The 24,320-nt window shown below is 38.7% G+C and overlaps 1 protein-coding gene across 1 annotated transcript; it reads right to left on the bottom strand.

Annotated features, from left to right (window-relative positions):
* Positions 1-3,746: 3,746 nt before the first annotated feature.
* Positions 3,747-4,306, bottom strand: LOC138889776 (uncharacterized). The gene is made up of 2 exons (XM_070173112.1): positions 4,067-4,306; positions 3,747-3,989 (listed from the first exon to the last, which is right to left on the bottom strand). Exons 1-2 carry the CDS (start codon positions 4,304-4,306, stop codon positions 3,747-3,749), a joined length of 483 nt encoding a protein of 160 aa, XP_070029213.1.
* Between the last annotated feature and the right edge of the window lie 20,014 nt (positions 4,307-24,320).

The following is a 24,320-nucleotide window of genomic DNA, read 5'->3' as shown; positions in this document are numbered from 1 at the left end:
ACAAATTCCTGCATTTTCAAATGATTCATCCACATGATATTTTGGCCATAAATTTGCTGATTGTCCAGTTTTGCGATGGAATCCTACTCAAACCTCTCATGCTTGTGCTTGTCTCTTTTCCTTCCTCACGGGATTGAGCACGTAGTGCTAATACCACCCAATGAAGTCGTATTAGGAGACAAGGCATGAGTATATTAACATTTCCTGCAAAAAAGAAAACATGGTTAGTGAAAACATCTGTCAGTACCCTCTCTTCTTTACAGATTCGATGATATTGACTGTTAGTATTACCCAACTCCCTCTCAACTACCCATTCCTTGTTCTTTGCTTCCATCTTCCCCTTCCTTGCTTTGTCAAACGCATAGCTGCTCCAAACCTCCCTCAAATCTATCTCGATTCCACAATAGTTTTTTGCATTAAGAGATACTATTGCATTAGCATTCCTGCATTGTGCATGTTCATTACAGCTGCCCACACAAATAGTAGACTTTTTTCTTCTATTATTTCCAGATATCATGTGTGAAGAAAGATATTTGCATCCAAAAGCATTCTTGAAAGTCTCAAAAAATTGGGTCGTGTATGTTGTATTGTGTCCCATGCACATGTCTTCTGCTGATATGCCCAAACTTTGCCCCATTCTTTTGACCAAATTAATCTCTCCAGTGCTCTCATCTAAAATCCCAATGGTCCAGATATCACTGTGGGACATGCTCCCTATTAATGGCATGCATGCTTGTTTATTTAAAGGCATTATTTCCTCCTCCCAAAGGGGTCCAATGTTGTTAGTTTCCGTACGAAGAAGGCGTGCCTTAGAGCAAACCAAAGCTTTTAACCAAAAGTAATGCAAACATTCCTCTGGCCAACTGAACGTTATCAGACATTTAACTATCTTTTGTCCAGTTGTCTTGGATATCACGTGAGGCCTGTGTGAAGTTGCATATGAGACTGAGTCATTCCATAGAGATTCCCAGTTTTCGTTTCTAAATATCGCCATCTCCAATTGAAACATGCTTGCTCCTCGGGCCTCATGAAAGCATAAATTATTCAGCCCATTTTTAGAGCCAAAAAAGTTGTTTCTTTCATCCATTGATTCATGTGCTCTCCCCCATGTGAACCAGCCTTGCATACTTAAGAAGCACACTGTCTCATATTTCAAGTAGGTGTGATGACCAGCCCATCTTTTAAGAATTATGTTCCCAATCTTTATTCTTGAACTTGACAAAAGTGCATATACAGTATCAAAATCTGTGTCGACATCCATGTGCAGTTGAACATCGAGCAGTATTACCACTTCATAACTTCTTGTGTTTTGTTGCACGTTAAGTTGAGTTAATTCTCCAAAATCTTTGGTTGCCTGTAACTTGATTTTTCTCCTTGATATGCCAATGTTACCTTTTAGTGTCCTTCTAGTTGATTGAATTCATAGCATTGATACTACCATATGTAGTTCTTCAGTAAGGTAAGGCATTATCATATACATCTTTCCAGTTTGACAACCAATCCCAGCATTTTCGGAAGTACTGCTAGCAGAAGAAGAGAGACTAGACAAATATCTTCTTGTTTGGCCGGCATCGGCAATAAGCATCTCAACACCAATTATAAAATTCTGAAATTCTGCAGATTCCTCAGTGTCTTTAATAAATCGAGCCTTCGCAGCAAGAAACACCAGAACTCCTTCTTTGTCTACCAATAATAGTATATTCTGTGATCTGAGTTTGGTAATAGCACTGATCCCCTTTGTTGCATCCTTTAGCTCCTTGAAACCTTCACTCTGATATAAGGGCATTGTGATTTATCTTCATTTACTATCTTCCTGCTTTGATTGTCCAGATCTCTAAAATAATATGCTTCAATAGGACCAAAATCCAATGCATAGTTTGCTAGGTGATCTGCCAGCTTGTTCCCTTCTCTGAAAACTTGTGATATTCTTTGGTTGCATCTCTCCTTCAATCTCCTTATTTCCTCCACTTGTTCCACAATGTTCCATGGATGTTTCCATATGCCATCTATTATATTTTTCAGTAACAACGAGTCAGTTTGTAGCCATATGTTAGAGTAATTCAATAACCTGCATATTCTCAATGCCTCCACCATTGCTTCAGCTTCATCTTCATTGTTTGAGCCCTCATTAATTTCCCTACCTGCAGCATACTGAACATCACCATATTCATCTCTCAAGCACACCCCAATCGAACTTCTTCCCGGATTGCCTCTAGATGCAGCATCAGTATTAGCTTTAATCCAACATTCCAATTGAAACTCCCAAAGCACTTTCTCAAATTTCAGCTTAGGAGTATAATTCTCAAGCACCAATAACATGTCCTGCAATTTATGAGGAACATGCAGTCCTGGTTTTCTTAGTTTTATCAGTGATTGTAATGTGTTGGACACCTGATAAATAACCCGACTAACAAATACAACTTCACCATGTTTTAAGCTATTTCTCCTTTTCCATATTTCCCAACAGATACACGAAGGTAGGGCTTGTAGTATTGGTTTAATTCTTGGTAGTACAGGTGATGTCCAGCACTTTGTTATTGCCTGATGCAAACTCAGTCCCTCTATTGCTATTCCTGTCCTGTTTAGAAAAAAATTCCATACTGTCCTTGCTGCATTTGCTGTATAGAATAGGTGTGTTAATGTTTCTTCATTTGGTTCTGCACAACACCAACACTTAGATGCCATTGAATAGCCTAATCTACGCATGAAGTCATCAAGAGGCAGCTTTGCTCTCCATATTTTCCACATAAAGAAAGCAATTTTAAAAAGCATACCTTTTACCCAAATCAAACAATATGCTCTTCTAGGATCCTCTCTCCTCCTTAAATAATCCCATGCTGACTTTACAGTGAAATTACCCTTTGTTTCTAGCATCCAAAAAGGAACATCTAAATCATTAGATATAACTGGAGGCTTAACTCTCTCAATTATATGTGTTGCAAACTCCTCTGGTAAGACCTCCAATAGCCTTTCCACATTCCATCGACCATCCTCGCCCACATCACTAACATTGTGTATGTTATCATCAATCGCAAAATCTGCAGGAACAAGAAAGTATAAAGCACCCAGCCCTGTCCAATTGTCATACCAGAATAATGATGAGCCCATTCTAGGTTGCCAAAAAATTTGATGTTCAATTAATTCTCTACATTCCATCATTTTTCTCCAGACATGAGAACCTCCCTTCCACGGCACTACCACAGAATTCATTTTTTTACAATATTTCTGGCTCATAAAGGAACTCCAAAGGCTTGGTTTAGTCCTGAAAATCCACCAAAGCTTGCAGAAAAGTGCCTTAGCTACGTCATGTAGAGATCTAAATACAATGCCTCCTTCTTCATATGGCATACACAGATTGGTCCAAGAAGCCCAGTGCCTACTAGTACCACCCACAGAACTACTCCAAAAGAATTGTGCAAACATCTTATGAAGCCTTTTAATAACATAGTTAGGAGGATTGACAGCGGATAACAAGTGAATGGGCATGCTCTGTAAGACATTAGTTATTAAGACTGCTCTACCCCGAATGGATAGAAGTTTACCTTTCCAGCTTTGCAATTTGTCAAGGACTTTGGTCAGCAATCCTTGATAGTATTCCATCTTCCTCCTAGCATAGAAAATTGGGCATCCCAGATAGGTGAAGGGGAGTCCTGCCTACCAATTCCAGTAGTCCTCTCTACATTCCTTACTACTTCTTGATCTACCAAGTGATGAATATATACAACAGATTTACCTTTATTAACCAGCTAGCCTGATGCATTTTCATATACTTGTAGGATCTCCATGATGAGTCGAAGAGAAGTTGCATCAGAAGAACTGAAGATTATGGTGTCATCTGCGTTTGTAAGATGATTGATTTTTGGGCTCCATTTAGGCATTCCAAAGCCACAAAAGTACAGGTTTGTATGTAGAGAATTCAATCCCCTTGACAAAGCTTCAGCAGCCAGAATAAAAGTATCGGAGACAATGGATCCCCTTGCTTTACTCCCCTCGATAATTTGAAAAAATCATGTGGTTGTCCATTTATTAGAACTGAATACCAATTATTTCCAACCAAATCAAATACCAATCTAATAAACCTTTCAGAGAATCCCATTTTCCTCAGCACTTTAGTAAGAAATAACCATGACAACCTATCATATGCTTTCATCAAATCGAGTTTGATCACAACATTAGGACCAACTTTAGTTCTGAGCCTCATATCTGTGACTATCTCCTGAGTTAACAAAACATTTTCCATTATGCTTCTATCCTTCACAAACCCTACTTGCTCCTCTAATATTAAGCCTGGTAATATGCCCACCATTCTATCATGAACTACTCTTGAAAAGATCTTGTTGACGAAATTGCTAAGACTTATCGGGCGTAAGTCTGAAAAGGTATTGACTTCTTTCTTTTTTGGTAACAGGACTAAATTTGTGTGGGTCACACTTTTGGGAAGTTGCTATCCACAGAAGAAGGATAATACCATCTGCACAATGTCTTCACCTATAATCTCCCAGCAAGATTGGTAGAATAGTCCAGTAAAACCATCTGGCACTCCTGCTGAATCTCCATTCAACCCAAAAACTGCATGCTTGATTTCCTCTCGAGTGGGATTGTTGTTTAGCTTCTCATTCTGCTCCATAGTTACCATGGATGGGATATGATAAATTATGTGAAAAGTTGTTGGAATTGTATCTTCCCTGAATTGCTCCTGGTAGAATTTTACTGCTTCTGCTGCAATCTGATCATCCTCTTCCACCCAATTTCCAAGAATGTCTTGAATTCTGGTGAGTTTTAACCTTTTCCTTCTTCCATTAACTTGCGCATGAAAAAATCTTGTGTTTCGATCACCATCCTTAAACCAAGTCATTCCGGCCTTTTGTCTCCAAAATTGTTCTTCCAATGCCAAGTATTTTATCATTTCAGCTTGAACCTTACGCAACCTTTGTCTGTTCATTTGAGTAGGGGAAAGCTCAAATTGTCTTTCATGAACTAGGACCACTTCTTCTAGGCTAGCAATTTTCTGAAAAATATCTCCATAAGTAGCTTTACTCCAAGTAGACAAGGCTTTCTTAAGTTTCTTTAATTTATGATTAAAGGTCACAAAAGGATTAGCAGCAAAGTCAGCCTTTCAATTTTCCTTTACCAAATCTTTGAATGATGCTTGTTGTACCCAAAAGTTAAGAAATCTGAATGATTTCTTGATAGTGAGAGACGCGGTATCACATTTTAATAGCATAGGACAATGGTCAGATCCAATTTTAGACAAATGTGACACCTCCAAACCCGGGAAAGTCTGTTGAAATTCTATGTTACCAAGACATCTATCCAGTCGCTTGAAATTACAGTCTTCCTCTGATCTACCATTCCACCATGTGTAAATGCTCCCTTTGAAGCCCAAATCAGTCAAATTGCAGGTATTGATGCAATGCCTAAAATCATCAACCTCATTTAATGATACAGATAATGCACCAAATTTCTCCTCCTCGTCCCAAATTACATTAAAATCACCTCCCACAAGCCATGGTACTATCATGTCAGAAGCCATTGCATAGAGTGAATCCCACAATTCTATTCTTTCAATAATATCACATTTTGCACATACCAATATGAGAGTGAGCTCGACATGTGTTTCTATATGGAATAATCTCAGTGTAATCTGCTGTGTCATGTTATACAAAATATCCACATCAAAAACTTCATCAATGAAAGCCCAAATTTTGTTTGAGACATTCACTACTGCTTGGGCCAAGCCTATCCGTCTTCTGTAGTTTTCCATCTTGTTAGACTGTTGCATAGGTTCAAGAATCCCTATAAATTCAAAGTGATGTTGTCTATGCATTGTGATCAATCTTTCAAATGCCTGCATTGTATTAACAGACCTCACATTCCATATAACTGCCTTCATCATTGATATTTGGATTTAGAAAGTGTTATTCTAGTTTGTATACCTCCTGCTGGAACTGTGAAGGTTTCTTTTGCTTGTTTTTTCTTTCCTTTAGCTGCAGATTTCACCCACTCAATGTGCCTAGGTGATAAATCACCTTGCTTAGCCATATTGAGGAAGTTTTGTGTTGTTGACTCCTCATCCAAATCCCTATTTGTCTGATTAATTGGTAAGTCAATTTTCTTTGTATTTTCAGAAATAATTATATCTGTACTTCTCTTCACAGTATTCAACTTTTTATTTTCAGAGCTGTTTACATGTTGTAGTTGGCCAGAGTTCAATGTAACAGTATCCTTTTCTGCATTTTGCACAACAACCTTCATAGTTGTTTCTTGCTTACCTGGATCCTTAGCAGTGTTTTTTGTTTTAGCAGTACTATCTTCTGCACTCTCTTGTTTTGATTTATTCTGCTCAGACTTGTTGGTACCTGCTATTGTTCCACCAAGGTCCTCATCATTACACAATCCTGCTTTATCAGGGATTAATTCTGCACTTGGAGAAATCTGGATTTCAGCATTTTGTGTCTCTTTGTTTTTTGCGTTTACACTTTGATCCTCTTCGTTGTTTGTTTCCCCTCCTGTTTCCTTGTCGCTTGCCATTCCATCTGGAATTTCTCCCTCTGCTGCATCTTCCTTAGGTTGGTTTGACCACAATTTATTTCCATTCCACTTTATTTTATCAATGCTTTTAAAATGTTCAAAATCAATATCTTCCACTTGGTCATTGTCACTGGTTATCTCCTCTTCCTGCCTTGTTATTGCATCATTTTTATTCACTTTGTCTACATTTTGTGCCAACTCTACATCTACTCTTGTGTCTTGTGATGGGATCTCTTGACATGAGGTGTTTATACCTACCACACTATTAGGAAAATTTTTTTGTACCCAAGCGGCTGTCGATTCCCCATTGCTAACATCTTTTGTTCTAAATACTGCAGGATTAAATGACTGGACTGTATGATTCATTCATTTTCCACCTCCAGTAGCATTACAGCTGTTACCAGCGATAGAAGCTACAGTCGCATTATTGTTTGGATTACAAGCATGAGCAGCTGGTTTCAAATTTCCAGTTGAAGCATTATCCTTAGATACAAGATCGTTTTGACAAGGTGTCTGCTCCACTACATCTAATTGATTGAATTCGTTAACTGCACCTTCTTCAACCTCCAACAGAGAAAATTTGTTTGTTGTTTGTACCTGTTGTGTTGCTTCATTATTGACCAGAACAATTTCCTTCTCAGTAGTGTCGTTTGCACCATTATTCTAGCTTTGTTTACCCTTGTTCTGTCCTCTGTTATTTCTAACTTCCTTCCATTGATGCTTGACATTACCTACGACTTTTCCACTAGTAAGAAACATCATTGGGGCATCGTGTATTTCATTTTCATTTTGACTTTGAACCACAACTTCTTTAGCATACTTTTGTTTGTCTTTTTTGCTTTCCATTAATTCCGGGTGAATTCTCCAACATTCAAACATGTCATGTCCTTGTATCTTGCACTCTTTGCAATACTTTGGTAAGTAATCATACCTAACAGTAACCCATTCAGTTATAACAGTTCCTGACGTTTCATTGAGAATGTCCATTCGCACCTTCGTAGGAAGATTATCTAGGAGATTAAGTAAAACCTTAACTTTGGCACAACTTGGCCTTGTCTTATTTATCATGGCCAAATCCAAGTGAAGTGGCTTTCCCACAGCAGAAGCCAAAGAAAAAGGCATTCTTTAACAAAGTAGGTTGGTAACAAATTTGGAAACGAAATCCACGACATTACCTTAGGTGTTTCCTCTCCTGCTTTGAATTTAGCGTCATATATCAAAGTTCTCAGTTGGTATTCTTGTCCATATTTGTCTTTAACATAATACACACCCTTCGACGAAAATTCAACAAAGTCTTGCCATAACAACAATCGTATTAACACATGTCTGTCGCAAAGGTAGCCTATTTTACAGTCTCCTTTAATTCCATATTGTTGCAACACAATTCGTCTTAATTCAGCAATTTCTGGCCACCCATATGAGAATTTGCAAACTACTGCATGTTGTAAGCCTTCGATCATGTTCATTCGATCAACTTCTGCTTCAGTAAAAGAAACCATTAGTTGTCCTTGTAATATGACTACTTGACACTGTAGTATAGGAGCAATAGGAGACTGTTTTGTCGCTGATCCTTGCCCTGCTGCATTGATCACAACTGGTTTCAGAATATTCGAAAAATCTAGGGGCTTGGGTATTGAGGTAATGTTGTTGGGGATGGTGGAGGATTCTTAGGGTGGCTGACTAGCCATTGTTGCAAGCTGGTCGCCGGCCAGCTTGGCCATGAACGACCAAGAAGAAGCTGCTCTCAATGCTATATTTCTGAAGGTCGCTCAAATGCAAGTGAACGAAACAGATATGATTCTTCCACTAAGCTGTTTTTTTATTGATTATTTTCCTGTTAGATTTCCGTACTAACTTTTATTATGATATTTCATTCTATCTTATTTCATTATATTTATACTAGTAGAGCCGTAACCTGATCTCGTCAATACTCAACCGAGGTTAGGCTTGGCACTTACTAGGTACCTGTGTGTTGTACTCATGCCCTTTCTTTCACATATTTTTTGTGTGCAGATCCAGGTTCATCGTACCAGCCTCATCACTAGTTGCAGTCATTACTACCTGTTTGAGACTTGAATGTACATCTGCCCACGCCCGCAGATGCTCGGAGTCCCCCTCTATCCACCTATGTTAATTTATCCCTCTTTCCGTATAAATGATGTATATAGCAGTTAAAATTTCTTAGTAGCTTGTGACTTGTGAGTTTTTGGGTTTTGGGTATTGTTCGGTACATTTCTAAAGTGAAAACTATATATGACGAATGGCATTTTGTTGCTTATTAGATAATTATTAGTGTTAGTAGTTAATGTTCATGCTTTTTGTTTCATTTCCACAATGTGTTAGGCTTACCTAGTCGTAGAGATTAGGTGCCGTCACGACAATTGACAGAGGAAGAAATTGGGTCGTGACAAATTGTTAGTACATGCTATATCTTTTATTTGACATGTTTACATCCATATTCTTTATTTGAAGTTGTTGCATATGTCATATCCTTTACATGTCAAGTTTACTCTTACATGCATTATTTGAAGTTGTTACCTCTTTTATCATTATGTAACTTTCTTTACGTTGAGTTATTTTTAATTGAAATTGGTGTTACATGATATCTTTTAGTTGCTCAATTATTTTCATGCATTAGACGTAGTTGCTAGCTTGTGTCATCTCTTTCATTGTTAGCCTATTTCATGCACAAGAATCTGAAGTTTGTCATTTCATAGAAATACCTTCATTATTGAGTTTATTATTAAGTAATTAATTGAAGCTGAAGTTATTAAAAATTATTAATCTATTTTAATTGAAGTTGTGATTGAACATGGTGTTGTTCATTGTTGTGTTACATTTTCGTTCATTTTGTTGTTATTGAAATTATATACATATCGTGTTTGAGTCGTGGACTATTTGTTGTGGAAATATTGATATTATTGGTTCTTTTGGAAAAGTTGTGGCCTATGGGCACTTATGGTACGAGTAGATATGACGTGTTGCTGTGATGTCAGTACATGTGAATTGTTGTTTGGATTGGTTGTTGTTATGTAGAGCATAAGGGTTGCATCTCATTGTTATTGATATGTGGGGCATAAGGGTGGCATCTCATTGTTGTTGATTTTGCGGAGTGATACGAGTGGCTATTCTGTTATTGTCCCAGTCTGGGCGAAGCGATAAAGGTGTCTATTATATGGAGTGATACGAATGGCTATCGGAGTGATACAGGTTGCTAATGATATTGTGAGGGCAGAGTGATACGGGTGAATATCAGAGAGATAAGGATGGAAATGTCAAGGATGATGTGTGATGGCCGGAGTGCATTATGTTGATGATATTCGTGTGATAGTATGATTTCCCCTTGTGTATGACATACACCTTAGTTACTTGTTGTGTTGTTTTCAATGAGCTAAACGATGTCTTGGTTTGTAATAGTACTTGTTGACTTGGACTGTATGGCGTACACCTTGCATGACTTTGATATTACTTGTTGACTTGGGTTGTAATAGTATGCTCCCACAAGCATACATCGTAGCTTGAAACTTATATTAGTTCGTGAGTACGAAACTTAAAGTTCATTCATCAAGCCCATGTAATCTTGTATTATCTACTTTCATGTTGATATTGAGCCTGTGATAATGCTGGGCTGATTGTGATATTAAGCATGTTACCATGCAGGCAGATTGTGATACTGAGCATGTGACCATGTCGGGCGGATTGTTATGCTGAGTCTATGACCACGCTGACCGAATTGTAATTGTGAGCCAATGATCATGCAAGGCGGATTGAGATATTGGCATGTAAGTTGTCCGTGCGGTTGTGATTAGGGATGTGGCACAAGGTGCCATGTGCATATGACTATGGGTTTATACTCATGACTTGTGATTATGAAATGAGGTATCTCAGAGTAATTTCGTTGCAAAACTTGTGTTAGAACGACTTGATTAATTGGTTGTTATTTGTTTTCAATGGTTCTTTCACGGTGTTCTTATTACTTTATTGTTTATATCATATATTGATTCTTATTGCCATTTACTGATTCCTGCTTTCATTTCTTGCTTTATACTTTTATATCACACATTTTATTTTGACTAGTAGGTGTCTTGACTTGTACTTCGTCACTAATCCACTGAGGTTAGTCTTGGTACTTATTAGTTACCGACGATGGTGTACGCATGCTACACTACTGCACATTTTTATGTAGATCGAGGTATTGGTGATACCAGACCCAGGAAGAGTTAGCTTATCGGCCGTGAGGATTCAAGGTAGAGCTTCTTGGTCGCCACAGTCCTTGGAGTCTTTTCCTTTTTATTGTACTGCCGTCTTGACATTCGATCAGTATTGTATTTAAAAATTTGAGATCTTTCCATGTATTCAGCTAGAGTTCGTGACTATGCATTATCTAGTATTGGGAGGGTGTTATGTATATTGCTGCGTAGGCTCATTTCACTTTTGTTTCGGTATCCTTATTAAACTTTGTTAAAATGGCTTAATTGTTGTAAGTAATCGGCTAACCAAGTCTTAGAGACTAGGTGCCATCACGATGCCTATGGTTGGATATTGAGTCGTGAAAAGTTGATATCAGAGTCCTAGGTTTATAGGTTCTACGAGTCACGAGCAAGTTTGGTAGAGTCATGCAGATCAGTACCGAGATATCTATACTTATCTTCAAGATGCTATAAAACTATTAGGAAAAAATCCACTTCTTTCAATTTTGTCGTGCAGATTTGTTGATTTCGAAGTCTGAGCCTTGTATATCTATTCTATCACAAATGGAGAGGATATACGCTACCAGATCAATTGAGTGTACACCCTCGCCCCCTCCTAAATCCATGAGAGGTCGGGATCGAAGTGGAAGCCGAAGAAGAGCATGTGCCATAGTTAGAGCACCTGCTAGAGCAGCAGCCAAGGAGCTACTAGTAGCAGTTCCTGAGCATGTTTGGTTCATTGGCTTAGGCGAGATTGATCATTATTGCACCAGCTACTTTCTAGATTTGGGGAGGAGCTCAGACTCCTACCGCCCGTACTCCAGAGTAGCAGGATCATGTTGCTCATATTCCAGGTGTCATGTCGGTACATCCAGTTATTTTGGTTCTGTCGGAGGTTATGCTAGGGGAATCAGAGGATGAGTAGAAGAGGCTTGAGAGGTTCAAGAGGTATGGTCCGCCTACTTTTAGTGGCACATCTACCAAAGATGCCTAGGGATTTCTAGATAAGTGTCACCCTATTCTCCGAACTAGGGATATTGTGGAGGTGAGCGGAGTTGTTTTTATTATATTTCAGCTGTTAGGAACAGTGTATCAGTTGTGGTAGTTTTATGAGGATGGTTGGCCAGCTGATGCAGCACCACTCACTTGGACTTAGTTCTTACAGATGATTTTGAGAGCATTTTTTCCCTAGACCCTCAGTGATGCGTGGCGCATAGAGTTGGAGCAGCTGCATCACAGCACCATGACGGTGTCAGAGTACACCATCAGGTTCAGTGAGTTATCTTGTCATGCAACTACTTTAGTTTATACAGTCAAAGAGCGAGTCCTCGGATTTATCAAGGTGCTTAGTTATGGTCTTAGATTTAGTATGGCTCGGAAGTTAGAGATTGATACTCTATTTTAGTAGATTTTGGAGATGGCTAGGAGGTTAGAGCATATTCGGGGTAAGGAGATGGAGGACAAGGATACCAAGAGGTCTCGAAGTACTAGAGGATTAAGTGGATTCTACTCTTCAACTATCAAACATCACAGCGGAGGCTCGGGCACTCAACCAATCCAGTCCGCACTTCAGTCTACTCGTGGTGCTCCAGTTAGTTAGGGACCTCATGATACTCATATGGGGCAGTGATATTTTAGTGCACCATTGACACAGGGTTCCTACAGGGGTTATTCCAATTATTCGGTACAAACTCAGTACCAGTAGTCATGCCTGCATCGGGTTGTTATAAATGTGGCGATACTAGGCATATCATGAGATATTGTCCTAAACTCAAGAGGTGAATTTCATCACATTACTCAGGTTATGGGCCTCATTCCAGTTACTACCCCACTTGCGCAGCCAACTAGGGGTGAAGGATAGGCGGATAGAGGGCACCTATATCACTTGAAGGAAACCTTCAAAGTCCTTCGAAAATACAATATGAAACTCAATACAGAAAAATGCGCCTTTAGAATCAGATCAGGTAAGTTTCCTAGTTTTTTGGTTTTGAATAAAGGTATAAAATCTAACCCTCTAGAGATAAAGATTATTGAGAATATACCCCAACTCTTGAAAAATCAAAAAAGGTGATAAGACTATCTGGAAGAACATCGAGGCTTGGACAATTCATATCTCGGTCCTCCAAAAGATGCCACCAAATTTTTGCAGTGCTAAAGAAGAACAAAAACTTCGAGTGGACTGCCGAATGCCAGCAAGCATTACGAGACTTGAAGAAGCATTTATCCAACCCACCTCAATTGTCGAAATATGAATCAGAAGAACAACTTTTGGCATACCTAGCAGTATAAAAAACTGTTGTAAGTACAATGTTGGTTCGAGAAGGCAAATGTATGCAATCCCTAATTTACTATGTTAACAGGGCATTGATAGATGCCAAAACCAGGTATCCACAGTTAGAAAAACATGAACTAGAACTTGTAATGGCTATGTAAAAATTGAGACAAACTTTTAATATCATCCTATTTTGGTACTCTCCACTTTCCCATTGAGGAGTATTCTCCACAAGCCAGAGCTTACGGGGCGAGTTACAAAATGGGAAGCCGAATCAAGTGCATACTATATCACATATCCACCCCGAACTGCTATAAAATCTTAAGTCCTGGCGATCATCATTGCCGATTTTAGCGCTAATATATTCCTTGAGGTGGAGAAGGAAGTAATAACAGCGTATGGAACTATCTCGGGAACATGAACCTTATACACCAACAACTCATCTAATGTGAAGGGTGTTCGGGCTCGGAATACTGCTTTTTTGCACCAAAACTGGTGTGATAGTCCGGTAATCAATTAAATGTCATCAAATAACTAACAATGAAGCAGAGTATGAATTTGTTGTTGCAGCACTCGAGTTAGGTTAGGAACTCAGAGTCGAAGTGGATGCACTAGCCAATCTCAGGTACTCCATAGGCATATCTGATTCTAGGGCGAACTTTATAGTCCATTTACTATGCTCAACAGTCGACCCAAGTAGTGAGGAGCTAACAACAATACAAATTTAATTAGAGATTGGTGCAATGACTTTATTGACTATATGCAGAACGATGCAATTCTCGAAGACAAGAAAGTCGCACGACAACGCAGTGTCTAAGCGACAATATACTACATCATCGAAGGACATCTGTACTGAAAACTTTTAATTGCCCACTAGAAAATGTTTGGGACTGGATGATATAGATTATGTGCTGAGAAAAGTCCTTGAAAATGATCAGGGCAGGTAACTACTAGCCCCAATGGAACACGAGATCGCCAACCTCATCAAAAAAATGGGACAAGTGCCAGACATTCTCGCACCGGGTACACCAACCAGCTGAGCCGTTACATTCCACATTATCCTCGTGTCCATCCGTGAAATGGGGATAGACATAGTGGGAAATCTACCACAATCACTAGTTCAGATAAAATTATTACTTGTGTTGGCTGATTATTGCTAGGTGGAAGTAGGTGCATACTCGCAGGTAACCGAAAAAGAAGTGATTAATTTTATATAGAGGAATATCATATGAAGATTTGGAGTACCGAAGGAAATTTCATGTAACAATGGTCCACAGTTCGTGGGTAGCCAAGGTTACAATTGTTTTTTGAAGAATGGCAGATTAAAAGAATAACATCCACGCTATATCACTCGAGGGCTAACGGACAAGTTGAATCTTCAAATAAAGTCTTGCTTAGTTACCTGAAAAAGAGATTGGAAGCAGAAAAAGAAAGTGGTCGGAGGAATTTCCTGGAGTATTAGGACTTACCACACAACGATAATATTGAGTACCGGAGAGACCGCCTTATCCCTAGTATATGGTTCAAAAGCGCTGATTCTGGCTGAAATAGGAGAACGCATCTTATGGTTCGCATATACAAATGACTCGAATAATGAGGTGATTGCTTGCGGTCTAAGCTGGTGGAAGGAAAAAGGGAGATGGATTTGATTAGAATCCGCACAAAAACAATTAATCGAGAGATATCACAACAAGAAAGTAGACTTGGGTCATTTCAAGGTAGGCGCCTATGTACTCTGAAGTATATTTGCAGCTTCCCAAGAGCAGAATACGGGAAATTTAGGTCTGAACCAGGAAGAATACTATAGAATAACCGAAATATCGCACAAAGAGCCATATAAACTTGAGGAAATGGATGCAGGCCAGTAAGGGCAAATTGGAACGCGGCATATCTCAAACGTCTCTACTTCTAAATCTCTGATGTTTTGTTTCTTCTCCCTTAAACTTGTTGTATGAATTTGTTATTTTATTGTAATATTGTTAGATGATAGGAAATAAACCGTCCCGGCTTGAACGATGACCACATATACCTTTCTGGAACAGCTAATGAACTTCCATAGTTCTACGCCAAGGTCGAACAGTGTGACCACGAAAGGGCCCGGGTACCGTCTTCATCTGAGAATAACCACCCTGTCCCTTAGTTTCCTTTCGTAAGAATAGGACCCTTAGAAGAAATCATCGACATCAAACCACAAACAAGTGTTTGAGTCTTCATCTCTCATACTCAAACACTAGGGAGGGGGAGACCAATTGCCATGGTCAAATTTTGTTGTAGTGTGAAAAATTCAAAAGTCCACGAAGACCAATTGCTAAAAATCGAAGAAAACCAATTGCAAAGTCCACGAAGACCAATTTTTATGCCCAAATATAAAAAATATCAAATTTTTAGAGAGTCATTTTGTAAACATGACACACCCATATGTCATGACCCATATAAGTGGTAGAAACTATCCATGCAATACAATGCTCGGGTAAATGTACATATGTATTATTCTTCGACGCTTCATAAGAGTATTAGTCCTTCAAAGATCATTTTTCTCCCAAGTTAGGATGATACTTCATCCCCACTCGAGCCGAAAGAGGCCCATTATAACACGGAATTGACATCTTGAAATTGACAAGTCTAAAAATTTCAAAGCTTTCATGGCTAAGAGTGTCAAAGTAGAAAAAATACATGTTCAAAGGGTGGAATGTTTTAAGAGGAAAAAGAAATTTTATTAAATATTTTGTTTATACAAAGGTACCTAAAGAAAGAACCTAAAAGTATGAAATTTCGAAGCCCCAAAACTACAGCTAACCATCGGCCTTTGTACTGGAGGCAGAAGGAGTGTTTGGATCAACAATGCTAGAAGAGGTTGGTGGTTCAAGGGTAGGAGCCACCTCCTATGCTTCATTAAAATCATGTTCAAACTCGTCTTTCATTGGAAAAAAGCCCTCGTATATCCGAATATGGAAGACCAAGTCGCCGGCTGGGTTCTCTCGCTCCTTCTTCCACGTGAGAAACGTCCAATTACAAATCTACCATGCCGGCACACACTTAATGAATAATGTGTAGGAGGTCTTCCACAACAGTTCAGACCCATTTGATGGTCGCATATCTTTGTATATCCTCATAGGCTACTTGGAGAGCCTCCAGATTGGCATTGTTTTCTCGAGTTATCTCCTCAGCCATGGCAGTTCCGACCTCAACCATTGTACCTCTGCTGACAAATGGGAACACTCTTCCTTCAGTCAGACCTCCTCGTTGGCCTTCAACACCAAATCATATTAAAGAGCGTAATGCCTATCATTAGTCTTGTTACGCTCGGCCAATCGAGCTATTTTAACTTTTAAAAGCTCAGCCATCGTTTTTCTGCACTCCTCTCTGCAACATTGGTTCTGGCCAGGAACGACTCTCTCTCTCCTTCTTGAGCTTCTTACTTTTGGCCCTTAGTGTTTTGTCGTACTTCATTACTGCCTTCGACATTGCTGCATCTTCTTGAACACTCTTTAGCATCCCTGAAGTAATTGGTAATATAAATATTATGTTATAATACCAAACATATACAAAAACGGCTTGCATAATATCTCTGATAGGTGAACGGCTAGTCAAAAAGAAAGAATTACCCTCATAGTTAAGCCATTTTAGCCGCAAAGGCTTAAGCATAATGACTCCATATGCTCCTAATCTTGCAGACTTTCCAATAGAGGAAGTTGAGCAGCAACGTGCTTAAGCTCCTTGAACGTTTTGATCTCGTTCATCACCCAAAATCTGACAAGATGCCCATCAACGATTCTCCCGCAAGACTGATGGGACCATCTCAAGTTGAGTCGACCACAATCTCTTCATCATCCCCACCTGAAGACTTGCCTCTTTGACATGAGGGACTGTCCGGACACATGGGACTACCTGTTCGTTTGAAGATACGAATGCCTTACCCCTAGGGGAGACGATTCATCCTAATGGCAGGCCCTCAACTGGGATCATGTTCGTTGTTGCCTCCGCCGCTAAACCTCCTTCCGGAGTGACCTCAATGGACGAAGGAATGAGGGTCTCTTCTCCGTAATCAACCTGGATAGGATCAGCGTGCGTTCATTCCCTGACGATGTCATCATGCGTGGCTGGAACAACCATTTGAGAAGAACTCCTCTTAGGCAAAGATGATTGAGTTATCTTTTAAAAAACTCGCTTCCTCTTTGAAGAACCAGAGGAATACGTAACTCTTTATGGAACGGTAGGAATTAGCTCTCTGATTAGCTAAGTAGCCTCTTCCATAGAACCGACACAAGGTTTTGGTCTCTTGTAGGTAAACAGTTTGGTGCCCACCATAGAGCATAGACAGTTGTAATGCTTTAATCCATTCATCTGTTGCTAACAAAATTTTATTCCTCGTATAAAAAAAGAAAGATTGGGTATTGCAGCTAATGACGTCAACAATATTTATAATGTTGGAGTACACAATGAACGATAAGATATGTTCCAGCATGATGATTCGACCAACGAAACCCGCAATGAAGCAACCCTAGTTTGTGAAGGTAATTATCCTCGGCATGTGCGAGGCCCAACACCTCATGATACAGAGGATGAGCACGTTGTGGAAACAGTTAAAATCTTGAGAGATCAATAAAAACTATTATGGACTACCTGTCAAGGCAAGATCGGGTGATGACGGAATTGAAGCAGGCATTATCGAGTTCTTCCAACAATGCTAATGGAAGGGCTTTTGTTCTTCCCAACGTTCCCGCAAATCAAGTGGCTCAAAGATTCGATAAGAACACTTCAAGGGCTGAGGTCGGTTTTGATGAGGCCGGAGGGACCGATAGTGGATCTGGGAACAACTTAAATGACCCTTTCAAAATTGAGCTCATCAAATTCACGAGATAAATAAATGAACAAATAGATCAAAGTGCAAAGGAGTTTCATGCTCGAATGGATCAGATTCATGGCGCACCACCGGTGTTAAAGGGTCCAGATTCAAAGAAGTACTAACAGTTGTCGTTTAAACCAAGTGCGGCACCAGAGTTGATCCCCAATATGTTTAAGATACCAGATATACCAAAGTATGATGGGACTTCAGATCCACGAGAGCACATCACGACCTATACTACGACAGTAAAGGGAAATGACTTGGCTCAACATGAGATCAAATCGGTTTTGTTGAAGAAGTTTGGAGAGACCCTTATGAAAGGAGCCTTAACATGGTATTCTCGCTTACCCGAAGATTCTTTTGAAATTCTCACAGATTCGATTATCAAGGATCATGCTGGAGCAAGAAATGTCCAGGCCAGAAAAAGCGAATATATTAAAAATTTTGCAAAGAGAATACAAACTATTGCAAGATTTCGTGATCCGGTTTCAGAAAGAAAAGATGTTATTACCAGCGGTTCCGGACGAGGCAGTAGGGGAATTTACAAAGGTCCTCAATCCACTGAGTTCTGATTCCTTCCGAAAATTCAAGGAGAGCTTGCTCGAGTTTCAGGAAACCACATGGGTAGAAGTTCACAATCCCCACGAGTTAAAACTAAGAATAGAAGATGATCAACTTGGTTCCTCGACGTCTTCCAAAGGACGGAATCATGATTGGTGTCCCGCCCTTTTTTTCTCCCGAAATCAGGTTTTGGCACATGACAACTCTTTTAAGGAGGTATTAAAAGAGGAGAGTCGCCACCTAACAATTTTTATGGTGTGTTAGGGCACCTATTTGCAAATGACTCTATTTTAACTAGTATGCATCGCCAAAGATTGGGTTAGGGCTGAAGTTTGTTCAAGGAGAAGGAGTTAGGAACTCCTCGAGGTCCACAACTGCAGGTCCCAGCCGAACTTAAATTATATAGATTAGTCTATGTGATCAAATAAACGAAGAGATAGCACAAAATTTGAGAATTTTATTAAAAACGATTTTGAACATGCGTACAACTATTTTTGATTCTAGTAGAAAATAAAGAAAATGGGGGGTCCAAAGTTTTTTAGCCTAAAGCATCACCTCATGCAACATAAATACTATTTCGTAACTCCATCGAAATGGGGTGTTACTCGTATTATTCAGCGAGCACAGACTATCATCTCCTGCAACCCGATTATTATTTTTAAGTTGTTTATATGAAGAACTCTAATTCAATTCTAAGGCATGCCCTATGCGTGTATTACCCGTCCCATACCTAGGTCTAGGAGGTTTTTGACCTCTATTTGGATGGTTCTAGACCTTATCTAGGCTGCTAAAAAATGTAAAAGCTAGGCGACAATCAAAACATCCAAAGACTTCACATAGATGCAATTAAAGGCTCACAGTGACCTCCACACTTAAGCAGCAAGTGCACGCAAACACATATATCAATTAGGAATTGGCAGAATCCAGAATCTTAAACCTATGGACATGTTTTCCAGGCGATCAATGTATGCAGGTAAATTTCAGATGCAGGATGTTTTTTATATGCAAAATTATGCAGGATTACAAGCTAATTATTAAAAGTTTTAAGTTACCAATACCGTATGTGATACCTAGGTGATCTACGTAATTATGTATATAAAAATCTGCAAGGAAGAGTCCCAAAATTATCCAGATTTTCCTAACAGTGACGCTCAGAAACGGTGTTTGATTAGTCCAATGTTAACCAATTAACAAGCAATTGTTTCCTATGGGCATGATCTCTAACAGTTGATGATTAGAACTCGCTTTATTTATACTTAGCCCTATAAACAAGATTTCTAGTGATCAATATGTTATAATAGCGAATGAAGTGATCAAATCCCATAGACATAGTTTCTAGTGAACAACTGGAGTGAATTGAAAGAAAGTTCGTTGCCATTTGTTCCTTTAGGGAGGATTCTAATGCATTTGAAAGTAGTCATAGAGAGTGCTCACTTTCTATAGGCATGTTGTCTATAAACACGTAGAATTAGACATAGCATCTACACTCATGATTAATGGTAAACAAGTAGTGTGTGTGCGCTTCTCCTAATGTGATGATCTCTACAGTGCTCATGTAATAGAACAACACATATAGCAAACACATTGTCAATTCCTATAAGCATGTTATCTACCCATTGTGTGTTATCTACTCATTACCTTTTTACTAACACCCCAATTGTTTATACAAAACATTATTACAGGACTAATAATGAGTAAAAAGTAAAATTTTTACATAATAGTGATAATAGTCCTACAGTATGCCTGAATACCCAGCATTGCCTAGGCCTTTAATAACTCTTACACGGCATACCCATCCCTTCAACAAAGAGCCACATTCAATACACGACTTAGAGATCCATAAAGGAGTCCAAAATCAATTTACTCAACCATAGAACTATGTGTTGCACCATTTAAATCAGTCAATTTAGGTACATAACACATAACAGGGGGAGTAGAGTGGATATGAACAGTTTTGAGATTGAGGGAGTGACTAAGGACCAAGCCCTAGTGTGTCAGAGTTCACAAAGGTCTCAATTGGACCCCCAACAGTTCTCACACTAGGGAGGACAATAATAGAACCGAGGTATCCTTGGCTTTCACCCAGCTAAGAATGAAGAGTTCAGAATAACATAAGTTTCAAGTAATGAGAGTGGGCAGAAGTTAGGGGATACATTCATATCCTAAAGTAGATATAGCCAAGTTGAGCATACAGTATAGCCAGTCAAGTAGGTCCTAGGACTTGGTCAGGATAACTTACACATTTAGCAAAGTAGCATATAACAAACACATACTGAGAGAGAGTTAGAGGAGGAACATGTTTGCCAGGTTTGATAGAAGTTAACATTAACAGGTTGAAACCTAAGAAGTCCAATTTATGCTAAGTATACATCTTAGTATCATAAGACAACATGTTAACTCTCGTAAGAATACAAGACTACATTGAAACATGATAGGAACACACATTATGACAGGCCAAGTAATCACTGAAGGAACAGGGGATTAATACACAATGGTGGCATACTAGCAGGGAAGCAAGATCACAGTTGAGGCAAAAAGGTCTTGTAACATTAAAACACATTATGTATGCAAGATAAGCATCACAAATAATCATAACAAAGTGAGAAGTAAACTCATGTTAAATAATGCGTGTAGGTATTCTAGCATTGACACAGTAGACTAATTACATAAAGAAGGTCCAGGTTAAGCTAAGTGTAAGTCCTGATATTATGGAACAGTCATATCAATTTGGCAATAGGACAACATTTAGACATGAGAAAACTAGATTATAACTACTGGTGAATCAGGGAGGGGTTAAACATGCTAAAGTCATTTGATAAATAGCAGAGTCAAAAATATTAGATAAGCAAGCTACCACAGAAATTCAGAATATGATGGGAAACAGGCTTGTGCCATACAGTGGGTGTATATATTCATGATTTTGAACTCAATCAACTAGTCGATTAAAGGACATAAATTATGCAAGTGAGGCATATTCAAGTAACAGAATTGATAGCAAGAGATTAAATTAAACACTAAAATACGATAACAAGTAGAAGAGTCCCAAACAGTAATAATTTCTAACACATTGACTGGTCAGAACTTAATAGAACTAGGTCTAGCCATGCTTGAAGTTAAAGGTTAAAGAGACCTAAAGAGTTGAGGAAAGAAAGAGAAATTACACACAAAAGCAATCCAGAAAACATACTGAACTGACCAATTTTAGGAGTGCAAATGTATACAAACCATATATGCCGAGGAATGAAATTGCAAAGTATGGTGACTCACCAAGTTAAGCGAAGAACAGTTAGAATAGGTTTCCGCAATAAACCTAGTATCCCTAATACGTCAAAGTTCCCAAGAGCTTCGATGAACTCCGAGCAGTGCTCACACCAAGAACGGGTTAAGTAACAAGATGCTAACGACATTGACTTTCAGCCGATCAGTACAGAATACCAAGTAAGAGAGTAGAAAAAACCCCAAATTTTAGTAAAAATCGATTTCCCAGTCTATCCCAAAAGGAAAAATGAGAGGGTTTATATAGTCGTAAGAAATCGAGCAAACATATAAGGAAACAGAACAATTTAAACAACAAAAAAGGAAAAGAAACATGCAAATCGATTTGAAATCAATTTAAAAGAGAAAATCTGTAAACCTTAGTTTTTTAGGGAAAGTGTAATAAGCAGAATCCAAACAAAATCAGACTCACACAATATAGAATAAAAAGTGTGTAGACGAAATACGGTCCAGATTCAAGAAATAGGACTCATTCGGACAGAATTAGAGAGGTAGTACTTGCCATGTTTAGGCAAGTACGGTGATACCATGGAGAATCAACCAGTAGCGAAAAAAATATGGTAACTAAATAAGAGAAAAATCTCATTAGAATAGGCATTAAGAGAGGGTTTTAGAGAGGCGGCGATTAGGGTTCTTCAGAGAGGGGGAGAGTTTTAAGGCGGGGGTTTAGAAGAAATGAGAGCGTTTTAGAGATCAACGACCAGGATTTTAAAGGGATGTAAAGTCAAATTAGTTAAATGGTTCATGACCGAGTCATTGACTTCGAGCTAGGGTTATTGGGTTAGTGTATTGAGTTGGTTTGGTCCGAAAATTGATCAGAAATTGGGACAACTTTTAAAATTGAAATTAAAAGGAAAATAATTTTATAAAATAGCTAAATAAACATATAAAAATGCTACTTAAGTAAATTAAAACTATAAAAAATAATAGGAGACTATAAAAATGTAAAATATTATTTTACTTAAATGAAATGTCAAATGCAATAAGAATGCAAAATATCGGTTGTTATTGCAAATTTATGCGAATAGCCTAAATACAATTGTAATTATATAAAAAATGGGGTAAAATATTCTAAAAATATATTAGGGATGCAAATAATAATTTTAGGTGATTAAGTCATCAAAAATAATTTAAAAGAGGAATTACTAAATTTTTATGTAAATTAATGCAAGGAAAAATTAATTTAAATACTCTAAAATTATGAAACATTATAAGAATTGCTTGTGTAAATCATATAAATTAATTATAATGCAAAAATGATATTTTTAAAGTATGAGTATTATATATGAAATATATGAGGGCAAAATTGGGTATCAACTACTGCCCCTCTTTACCCGAGAATGATGAAAGAATTGTTAGGTAAAGAAAACGATGATCGATTTTGACCAAATTAGGTGATTTAAAAAATGGAGGACGAACCCTGATCCTTGAGTTGCCTACATATCCTTGGTGCTACGGGAATCAGGTCGTGTATAGCTTTAGATCCAAAAGTGAACTAAATAGATGAAGTTGTTGTGGGAATGGTCGTATATTTCGGAAATTGTTCTCTTGGGTAGGACAATATAAGATGAGTTTATACAAAATAGTGAATGTGAGTCTGAAACGTTATGGATGTATCTCAGAATGAGTATCTGAACAGTTATCGAGTAAAAGTGGGTAACTGATGGTGGTTGGGTTATGCTTGAAATAATTGCAAGAGGTGAACGCCATGAACGAAAATTGGAGCGAAGATTGCTCCGGTTAGGATAACGACTACTTCTTGGATTACCTGCAAAACTTAAAACACGACGCATGCAAGTATATATGGATTATTGAGAGAATTTAAACATGATGCAAATTCCCTTCGGACCATGAAGATTGTCTTTGAACGGTGAGGTGGATGTCTTTAGACCATGACGTCATGGGCCATGAATCATGTGATAAGGGATTCACAGGCCATGAAATGATGTCCTCAGGCTTCGAGAATGGTGCCTTTGAACCATGATGCCTTTTAATAATGATGTGCACTTTTGAGAGATACTCGGGCCATGGAATGGTGTCTTTTGGCTATGAGGATGATGCCTTCGGACTATGACGCCTTTGGAAAAAATGGCATTGTTTTCAGCCCATGAAATGCAAAGACATGATGTTTGATCATATGCGAAGACACGATAAGACAAAGCTTAGTCTTGGTAAGGTGAGGGCAGTGCTTAGCCCTGGGTGAGTAGAGGATATTGTTACGGCTTAGATGGCGTAATGAAGCTAGCCTTTGGTCTTGAGGAAAACACAGTGCTTAGCCTTATGCAAGAAGGTCGGGGGGGAGGTCTTAGACTCATGCAAAATAGGAGACAATGTTGAGTTTCATGCGAAGAAGGCTGTGTTTAGCCTTATGCAGTTAAGGAGGCAGAGCTTAGCCTCGTGCAAATAGGAGACAATGCTTGTCTCATACAAAGAAAGACAGTGCTTAGCCTTATGTAGTTAAGAAGGTAGGGCTTAGCCTCATGCAAACTAGGAGACAATGCTTAGTCTCATGCAAAGAAAGGCAGTGCTTAGCCATATGCATTTAAAGAGGCAGAGCTTAGCCTCATGCAACATAGGAGATAATGCTTAGTCTCATGCAAAGAAAGGCAATGCTTAGCCTTATGCAGTTAAGGAGGCAAGGCTT

Source organism: Nicotiana sylvestris, chromosome 4 (genome assembly GCF_000393655.2).
Source record: "Nicotiana sylvestris chromosome 4, ASM39365v2, whole genome shotgun sequence".
NCBI lineage: Eukaryota > Viridiplantae > Streptophyta > Magnoliopsida > Solanales > Solanaceae > Nicotiana > Nicotiana sylvestris.
This window is presented reverse-complemented; position numbering and strand designations above follow the sequence as displayed.

Bases quoted from the DNA above. Each gene is read 5' to 3' on its own strand.
- LOC138889776 (XM_070173112.1), bottom strand. From the start codon at position 4,306: ATGGTGGGCATATTACCAGGCTTAATATTAGAGGAGCAAGTAGGGTTT. The intron at 3,990-4,066 runs GTATTTGATTTG...CAAATTATCGAG, and splicing joins CTGAAAGGTTTATTAGATTG to GGGAGTAAAGCAAGGGGATC.